Source organism: Mus pahari, chromosome 14, assembly GCF_900095145.1.
Source record: "Mus pahari chromosome 14, PAHARI_EIJ_v1.1, whole genome shotgun sequence".
NCBI lineage: Eukaryota > Metazoa > Chordata > Mammalia > Rodentia > Muridae > Mus > Mus pahari.
In genome coordinates this window covers 53,829,242-53,839,511 of record NC_034603.1, presented here as the reverse complement: position 1 = coordinate 53,839,511, position 10,270 = coordinate 53,829,242, and the positions used below count along the sequence as shown (strand labels likewise).

Here is a 10,270-nt window from a genome sequence, read left to right as displayed (position 1 = left end):
ACTCTATAGACCAGGCTGGCCTCGAACTCAGAAATCCGCCTGCCTCTGCCTCCCAAGTGCTGGGATTAAAGGCGTGTGCCACCACGCCCGGCTGGCAGTTATATTTCTTAAGCCATTAGTAGAGTGTAGCCTACAAAACATGAGTTAGTGGGAAAGACAAGTTGACTGTTTCTTGTTAAATATATGTTTATCAAAATGCTTGTATTTATTATAAAAATAAATTGATTGATCAAAAGTATTTCTAAAAGATACCTTGCCAGATGTCCTGTAAGATATCTTTAATTTCAGAGCAGAAGCAGGAGACTTTGAGGCTAGCCTGATCTACCTAGGGAGTCCAGGCCAGCCAGGAGCACATAGTGAGATCCTGTCTCAATCAGCCAATGGGAAAAAGAAAACCTTAAATTTTAAACTATCTTATCAATTTTATAGAAATGTCTTAAGTCTTAGTTTTCTTCTAAAAATTGCATAGAATAAGTTATTTAAAATACTTTCATTGTAAATTTGCCATATTAATTATAAAATTAATTTTTATTTAAGACTCTCCTGAAAAAAATACTCTGGCTGCAAAGTTATCTGCCAAGAAACAGGCATCTATACACAGAGATGAAGATGATGATTTTCAGGTAGAGAAGAAAAGAATCCGACCCTTAGAAACTACACAGCAGGTAAGCAGTTTATTGGCTGTTAAAGTCATCTACTTATCTAGTTAGATCTAGTGGAATATGAAGTTGGCACTGGTAAGAATAGTTAAATGTATCATGGCTATAAAGTAAATGGTCATTTTTATTGTTACTTGTTGAAAAGGAAGTTATTAGTATATTAGCTTGTTAACACTAAAATAGTCAAAGCAACTGTGTGATGTTTCCTTGTGCATGAAGAAATTGATAGTAAAGTATTTACTTAAGGCATATCTTAACCATTTAGCAACTTCATAGTTTTTTGGTATTCTTAATTTTCAAACTTACTAACATAAGTCATTATATAAAATAATAGGTTTCATAGTACCATTTTTATGAGTGGGTATTACGTGTTTTAAGCATAGTAACATGCTTTCTCCACCCTGCTGGGCTTCTTTTCTAGAATAGCTTACTTTTTTTCACATCTGATTTTTTTATTAAACTAGACCTTACATGTGAGAGTGTTACAAATACAGAATGCTTCGTGACTTTTTGTGCCATCCTTGTCCGGGGCCATGTTATTCTATATTGTTCTGGTGTTGGTATCTATATTGTTCTGGTGTTGGTATCTATANTGTTCTGGTGTTGGTATCTATATTGTTCTGGTGTTGGTATCTATTCCGTTGAAGAGTAGTGTACTTACATTTTCATTTCAGTTTAGTTTTTACATTTTATTTTATTTGAGTAAATGTTTTGCCTGTATGTACGTATGTATGTATGTATGTGCACCACATATATGCCTAGTGCCAGCAGAGATCAGAAGAGGCCATCAGATCCCCTAAAACTGGAGTTATAGATGTTTGTGAACCACCATGTGGGTGTTGGGAACTGAACTTGTGTCCTCTGCAACAACAAGTGCTCTTAACCGCTAAGCCATTTCTCTAGCCCCATTACTGTACTCTTTAAACTCTTCATTGCTTTTTACCTAATAACAGTATTTTCTTTTCTTTTTTTATTGGTTATTTTATTAACTTACATTTCAAGTATTGTCCCCCTTCCTGGTCTCCCCTCTACAAACCCCCCACTCCATCCCCCTCCCCTCTGTCTCTATGAGGGTGCTACCCCCACCTACCCACTCCTGCCTCACTGCTCTAGCATCCCCAAAGCTGGGGCATCAAGCCTCCACAGGACCAAGGGCCTCCCCTCCCATTAATGCTGGATAAGGTCATCCTCTGCTACATATATAGCTGGAGCCATGCACCCATCCATGTATACTCTTTGTGGGTTTTTTGTTTGTTTGTTTTTGGTTTTATTTGTTTTTTTTTTTTGTTTTTGTTTTTCGAGACAGGGTTTCTCTGTATAGCCCTGGCTGTCCTGGAACTCACTTTGTAGACCAGGCTTGCCTTGAACTCAGAAATCCACCTGCCTCTGCCTCCCAAGTGCTGGGATTAAAGGCATGCGCCACCACTGCCCGGCTATGTATGCTCTTTGGTTGATGGTTTAGTCAAATACCTTTGATAGGAATTGTATTAATAGTTTAAATATAATGACAAAACTTATTCTTATTTATTGAGGTTTAATGTTGTTTAATGATGTTTTTGGTGTTTGTGCATGTGCAGGTATTGAACCTAGGTTCTCTAGCATGCTAAGCAATGCTAAGCTCTTCCCACAGAGCTTACGTTCCTTAAATTTATTTTGAGACAGGATCTTGCTGAGTTGCCCAGATTGGCATTAGACTTACGGTCCTTCCTTGGCTTTCGGCATAGCTGAGATTTTTAGCATGCAACACCTGTATGCTTGGTTACTTAATTTTTTTTTTTTTTTCTGAGACAGGGTTTCTCTGTGTAGTAATGGCTGTCCTGGAACTCATTCTGTAGACCAGGCTGACCTTGAACACAGAAATCCACCTGCCTCTGCCTCTTAAGTGCTGGGATTAAAGGTGTGCGCCACCACACCCAGCTGCTACTTACTTTGTAAGATCAATATTCGATAAGGAATGCATATTTCTGAAACTTACTTAAAGACCTGAATTACCAGGTACTTCATATGGAATGTACTTTTTTCCCCTGATATTTATTTATTTACTGCTCATGGAATATACTTGTTGTAGAGGAACACAGTCTTCTTGAAATGTATGCCACTGAGGTAGGGAGATTGGGAATTTAATGTGTTTAGTTATTAGTATAAAAGGGATTATTAATTAATATGTCACTTGCACTTCCTGGTGGATATACGTTAATTGCTTATGTTCTACATAGTACTTAAATTGCTTGTGTTATAGTTGTACATAGTTTAAATATGTATCAACAATTTCTAGAATTAAATCTTGTTTTTAGAAGTATAAACTAGCTTATTTTTGTAAAAGTATCAATTATAAATGAAGCTGGAATCTAGAATGTAGCTGAATTATTAATGTATTTTCCAATTAGGTATGTGCTTGGACTTTGCTATAATGCTGTATTTAATGTCTACATGGTATGACTGTTTTATAGGATGATCATTATAGTGCTGTAATTTTTACATGTTAATACTTGATTAAGACCCATGAGTTGTTACTATATATTCTTGACCTAAATGGTGTCATGAGGTCTATTTGTTTGGTTTTTAAGGCTTTATTATTACTAAGTAGAAATAGCTTTTTGGAAGAAGAAGGACTGTAGAAAACTTCACAGCATCTGGTCTGTGTTTACAGATAAGAAAACGTCATTGTTTGGAAAAGGATGTCCACCATTTAGATGCACGACTACCTTCGGAAAAGAGAGTAAAGCCTGAGTCTCCAATAGGAAAGTCTTTCTCCGACAGGAAAGACTCTTTCCAAAATGTATGTATTTTTGCCATTGCTTAGTTCAAAGAAGGAAAATAGAGAGTTTCTTAAATCTGTTTTTGAAAGTAGAGAAGGAATGGCATGTCTTGAATAGTAGAAGAGCTCCCAGACCTAAACAGTGCTGCCCCATTTGTGGTCACTACCGTGGGAGATGTAAACCCTTTCCTTTCTGTGTCGCAATTTTTGTGTATCAGTGAATGAAAGAGCTCTACTAACCGGTATCCGGAAGGTCTCAGGTCTCATTCCTGTTTTGATGATTGCTGTTTCAAAGATATTCTCTCTCTCTCTCTCTCTCTCTCTCTCTCTCTCTCTCTCTCTCTCTCTCTGTGTGTGTGTGTGTGTGTGTGTGTGTGTGTATATTCCTAGAGGTCAAAGCCAGGTGTCTTCTTCTATTGCTCCTAATTACAAAAATTACATATATCCATCTGTCTACTTGTTTGTTGGGCAGGAGTACACCTATATTGCTTCAAGCGTGTGGGGGGTTCTCTCTTTCTATTGTATGGGCTCCTAAGACTGATTGCAGAAAGATGGCATCAGACTCTCTGGAATCGGAGTTGCAGATAGTTGTTAGGTACCATTTGTGTCCTGGGAATTGAACCTGAGTCCTCTAGAAGAGCAGCCAGTGCTCTTAACCACTGGGCTATCTCTCTAGTTCTATTTCTGTTTTTTAATACTTTGTTTTTTATTATTTATATTTTTTGTTAACCCAGGCTAGCTTGAACTTACTGTGTAACCCAGCCCTGCCTCTAACTCATGATCCCTTTGCCTTGAGGAGCTTGAGTTAAACACAACTCTTCTCTGTGTAGATATCCTGGGTTATTATTATTATTTTTTTTAACTCTTAGTACAGTACTTAGCTTTCCCATTTGCTAAATGTGGTTACAAGTGTCTATCTCACGAGGCAGGTGCAAAGATTAAACCATTACAGAGATGGTAGGATGTTTTAGAACTTAGACAGTGTATGGTAGAAGAAATAGTAGCAACAATGTTCAGAGTGAACAACTATTATCTGAAATGGTTGGAATCAGAATTTTAAGGGTTTTTGTTTATTTATTTTTCAGATTTTAAATGTTTCTTTTTAAAATTTATTTTTATTTTACGTACATTGGTGTTTTGCTTGCATGTGTATCTGTGTGAGGATGTGATCTCTGAGTTACAGAGCAACCATGTGGTTGCTGGGAACTGAATCCTGAACCTCTGGAAGAGCAGTCAGTGCTCTTACCTGCAGTGCCATCTCTCCAGCCCCTGGGTGTTTCTTAATATGTATAGATTGGATATTCCTTTTCTATCTGAAATGCTTGGTACTGAAGATGCTTCACATTTTTCAGTTTTCCTCATTTTGGCATACTCACATAGACTTTGAATAATAAGGTGTCTTAGTAATGAGACCCAAGTCAATAATCATGAAAATTGTTTCATATACATAGTATAAAGACATAAACCCAGGGTAGTGTCTATATTTTTAGTTGTTTTGCTTTGATAGTGACATACCACATGGGTCAGGTGTGGGGTTTACTACTTTTAGGGCTGAGTCAATGCTAATGAAAATGCTAAGAACATGCTTGTGTTCTTAAGATTTGTTCTAATACTGCTGTAAGTTTGTAATAAAAAGTATGAATACATAAAATAGTTTTATATTTTCTGAATGGCTAGGAAAATATGCACAAACTTTTTAATTTAATTATGTATATATGAATACCTTGTCTACATGTATATCTATGCACCACACGTGTGTCTAGTGTCCAAGGAGGCCATAAGAGGGCATCAGAGTCTCTGAAGCTATAGTTACAGATGGCACCATGTGGATGCTGGGAACCCTCCTGGAAGAGCAGCCACTGCTCTTCAGTGCTGAGTCATCTCTCCAGCTCAGTGCCACAGATTCTTAAGTTAAAAATAACCTATATTTTTTTTTACCTCTTAACAGAGAATAATAAGTAATTATAATGGAAGCAATCATTATAAAATAGTCATAGTGAATGTGTGTGTTTTCTTATTTGTACTTTAGAAAAATTTTAATGTTGGCGAATACCTCCTGATATTTGTCATGAAGTAGTACATGTAGTTTTTCAGAGAATTAAAATTAATAATCTCCATGGATATAAAAGACTACTACTAGTAGTGGTAATGGTATTAGAAATAGAAATAGATAATGCTGGGTAATGACCAGTTTTCCTTTTAGGACCTTACTTTATTGTTGTAATATATTTTAATATTTACAAATACAAATATGAAAATATTTTCTATAGACTTTTGAGTGAGTGGTTTATACAGATTTAGAATAAAAATATATTTCATGCATATTTATTTTATATTTTAATATTTACTGTATAACAGTTTCTTAAATTTTTTCTTTTACTATATGTGTACCAGTGTTTTGCCTGCATTCATATCTGTATACCATGTGTGTTTCTGGTGCCTGCAGAGTTTAGAAGGTGCATCAGACCCTTTGGAACTTGAGCCACAGACAGTTGTCAGCTACTGTGTGGGTGCTGGGAGCCTAACCTTGGTCCTCTGCAAGAGCAGCTCATGCTCTCTGCTCCTGGGCATCCCCTCAGCCCTGTATAATAATTTTTGAAGCTAATTTATCATTAGATCTTTTTATGTAAAGTAGAAAAATAAAGTTCTGTTTTGGAACTTTACATGTTAAAAGGTTATGTCTTACATTTCATCTGTCATATTTTAAATTGTCAGTTATTATTGCATACATGTATGATATTGGACATGCACATGATATAGAACATGTCTGACATTAGAGGACAGGTTTATAGGCTCAGTTCACTGCTTCTATTTTTATATGGATTCAGGGGCTCAATCTTAGGTTGTCAGGCTTGTTACTGCATGAGACTTTTAACTATTGAGCCATCTCGCCAGCCCTCATCTATGTTATATATATATATGATAGATATGCATACATATGCTGATTGTGTTCAGGAGCCTATAGAAGACAGAAGAGAGCACTAAATTTAGGCAAATTTGAGCCATCCAATGTGAATTCTGGAAACTGAAATCAGATGCCCTGTAAGAGCAGCAAACATGCATAGCACTAAGCCATCTCTCCAGCTCTCATTTTGCATATTTTAATTTATGCCACCTAAATATTTTTATGTGCTTGAGATGAGTATTTTATCACATATTCAGTGATTTATATTTAGTACTGTATATTCAGTACTTTTCTGTTTGATTCAGTGCCAGATGTTTTATTAGTGAGCTACAGCTCAGCCTCTAGCTTCACTGTAGCCAAGAATGAACTTGAACTTTGATCCTTCCTGGGAAATGCTGGAATTACACAAACGTGTCAGTAAGCCTAGTTTATGTGGTGTTGGGGATAAGCCCAAGGCTGTGTTTATTGAACAGTACAGAAAAGGCGATATGGGAAAGGAATGAGGGATTCTTACAGAAATCTTCAACAGAGGTTCACAGGGAGATAGGAAGAAGAGAGAAAACAAAGAAAATAGAGTCAATACCATGTTGTATTTAAATAATAGTTTGTTATCCACATCTGGTTCACCGAACATTTTAGATTGACTTTTTCATAAAGCAGAGTAAACGTAGATTTATTTTTAAAGATTTACTGTTTATTTTTTATGTATGTATATATATATGTATGTACGTACGTGTCTCTGTGTGTATGTGCAATGCGTGCTAGTACCTGTGGAATTCAGAAGAGGGTATAAGATCCCCTAGTGTTGGAGTTACAGGAGGTTGTGAGATGCCCCACACAGGGGCGAGGAACTGAACTCAAGTCCTCAAAAACCTCTGAGCCATTGCTCCTGCTCTAATTGTAGATTTGTGCAAGGAAAGAAAGAACAGAGAGTGACAGGGGGCTCCAAGTTCTTTTTCTGTTGCTGTTGTTGATTATTGTATGTGTGTGGATGTTTTCTCTTCATCTATATATATGCACCATGTGTGTGCTTCGCCCATAGGGGTGTGAAAAGAGAATCATCTTAAACTAGTGATAGAGTCAGCTGAGAGCTGCCACAAGGATGCTAGGAATCTAACTTGGAATCTCTGGAAAAGAACCATGTACTTTTAATTGCTGAGCCATCTCTTCAGCTCATATTCTTTTCTTTTTAATTGTCCTTTCCTTTCCCTTTTCCTTTTTCCTTTTTCCCCTCCCCTCCCCTTCCCTCCCTCCTCTCCCCTTCCCTCCTCTCCCCTCCCCTTAGACTGGCCCTCAGCTGCTTATGTAACTTAACAGTGACCTTGAACTTCACTTGCCACCAGCTCCTGAGTGCTGGAATTACAGTTGTGTACCACCACACTTGGCTTTTACATTCCTTTCTTATGATAATTTATATATTAACGATCTATTGAGGCTTCAGTCCTCACATAGTCAGAACCTTGACAAGAGAAACACTGTTTTGGGGACTATAATGTTAATTTAATACTGCTTTGTTCCAGCATTTATAATCATTTTCTTAGGAATTGATTTACGTTTTTAAGTAAATCTTTATAATGAGTAAAGTATTATTACAGACATGTTGTATACTGATTCCAGTGTTTTTATTTGTTAAACAAATGTTAGAATCAAATACATTAATAACAGTAATTCTGTTTGAGTTAGTGTAGCAACATTTTGGTTCAGTGTAGGAAAGACTTAGGTCCAGCAGAGTGCGCTGTTGACCTTTGCCAAAAGCTGATGCATGGAGCCCTTGGGCTTCCCTGCCTTTGTTTTTCTATACCCTTCTCCTTCCCTTCTTCCCATGTCCTGTGTCTTGTTCTACTTAAAGGTATTCTAGAATCTTATGAGAAAAATGACGAGTTTTCCCTGAAAATGTTTATAGGTCATTTTTTAAATTTTAACTTTATTTAAAATGATTAGTTAGCTCTATTATAACTGCATATGCATGCTAATGCTTCTTTATATGATAATGTTTATTATGTACTAGGACACGTCTGTAAGTTGATTAGAAATGTTAATTCACTTAGAAAATACAAATTTATTTGAATGAATTTTTATTGATTATATTAATTTATCTTTGTGCTTAGTTTCAAAATCAAACAAAAGTACTTGATTTAGTTATTTTATCAGTCTTATGGGGAAGGTATTGTTTTCCTTAGTTCTACAAGAGGAAATTGAGGTACAGTCTTAAGTAACTAGTTCATCTCATAAGTCTGTTGAGTAGAGAAGCCAGATTAGAATAGTTAAACTCCTGCAGAGTTGGGATAAAAGACAGTTCATATTTGTGCTGTCACAGGTCACACACTGTGTGCAGAACTCTGTAAGTGCTGCTTAGTTTCCCAGCATCCTGTGTATTTTCTTTACAGTGTTTTTGCAAGCTCCCTATCGTGGGCATGTTTAACTGCCTTGTTTGCCTTGTTGGCAGGTTGTTCATAAGAACAAGTACAATATCTGTTTTCCACATTTTTTTTTTATGCCCAGCTTCTAGCACAGAGTCTGTACTTATACTCACATGGTTCTCAAATAAAGTAAATGAAAAAAAAAAAAAGACCTAAGTTAAAAAAAGAAAAACAAAAACAAAAACACAATTCTCTATTGTTTCTAGCTTTTGTTGTTACCTGGTGATAAAAAGATACATTTGAACTTGAACTCATAGAGATCCACCTACCCCTGCCTCCCAAGTGCATGAGCCACCACTGCCTAACCATTAAATATCTTTAGCTAGGGTAGCCTATAATCTCACCAATCAGGAAGCTGAAGCAGGAGAATTATGAATTGAAGGCCAACCTGGGGGCTTCATAGCTAGTTTGAAGCCAGTCTGCTGAGATCCTATGTAGAATAAAAAAGAAGACAGCAGAATGGAACCAACTGGTCTTTAGTTGTCAGTCTGAGGTAGAGAGCGCTGATCCCAGTACAGGTGTGGCAGCTAGAGAATAACCTTTTTTTGCTACTTTGTCTTATGTGTGTGGGTGCTTTGTCTACATGTATTACTCTGTACCGCCTGTGTGCGTGGTGCCCGCAGAAGCCCAACTGGCTCTTAGTATTTAATGTGTGAGGGTAGGCTCTAATTATATGTTTTTTAAGTAGAAATCTGGTTTTCCCAAGATCATTTAAAGAATAATCTCCTTAAATTTTTTTACTATTTTAAGTTGTTATATACATTTGGATTGGTTTCTGGACTCTCCCAATATATATGTATATAGTAAAAACCAAAGAGCCCAACATTGATTCAAACAGAACCAAGAGGCCCTTCTCTGATTGTGTTATTTGCGCGTTTTTATTCCTAAGCCAGCGATGTTCAAGCTTTTTACTTGTCTGTTCTGATATTCATCTTTTTTTTGGAATACGCTTATTTTGCTTTTCTCTTCAGTTATTAGTTTTATGTACTTCCCTTTCCGTTTTCTCATTACTTCTCTCCTGAGCCTTCCAGTACTTAATGTTTTGCTATTATAATTCTAATATCACTTAAGTTTGATTAGCATCTTCTCAAACCATGATTTTTTTTTTTTAATGGTTTGTTATTTTCCTAGTTCTCTGAATACTTGTAATCATCCCCAAACTGTCTGTTAAAACTTAAAATCTGTTAATTTCTTCAAGAATGTTTGTATTTTTAGACTTCCAGTATTTACTGTAGATGAGAAATACTTTTTGAAGTTGAACTTTTTTTTTTTAACAAACCAATGCAGAATAAAAGGAGTTGAGTAGGTTCTACAGCCCATGAAAACTAAAGTCTCCATTCTTTGCACTTTAGAGAAAATATTGCCAATTCTTGTTCCAGTTTATTTCAGTCTTAGTTATTGAAGCCAGAAATTATTTCAGAGATCTGCCTGACTCTGCCTTTTGAATGCTTGGATTAAAAGGTGTGTACCAGCCGGGCATGGTGGCACACGCCTTTAATCCCAGCACTCGGGAGGCAGAGGCAGGCGG

At 36.5% G+C, this 10,270-nt stretch overlaps 1 protein-coding gene across 2 annotated transcripts in view; it reads left to right on the top strand.

Moving 5' to 3' along the window:
• Brip1 (BRCA1 interacting protein C-terminal helicase 1) overlaps positions 1–10,270 on the top strand; it is a 137,931-nt gene that overhangs the window by 13,125 nt on the left and 114,536 nt on the right. The window contains exons 4-5 of one of the 2 annotated variants that reach the window (XM_021212802.1): positions 538–665; positions 3,310–3,404. In XM_021212802.1, coding sequence (XP_021068461.1) covers positions 538–665; positions 3,310–3,404 — 223 coding nt within the window. Of the gene's footprint in view, positions 1–537; positions 666–3,309; positions 3,439–10,270 lie in introns of both variants that reach the window. The other variant, XM_021212801.1, reaches the window with a different exon arrangement.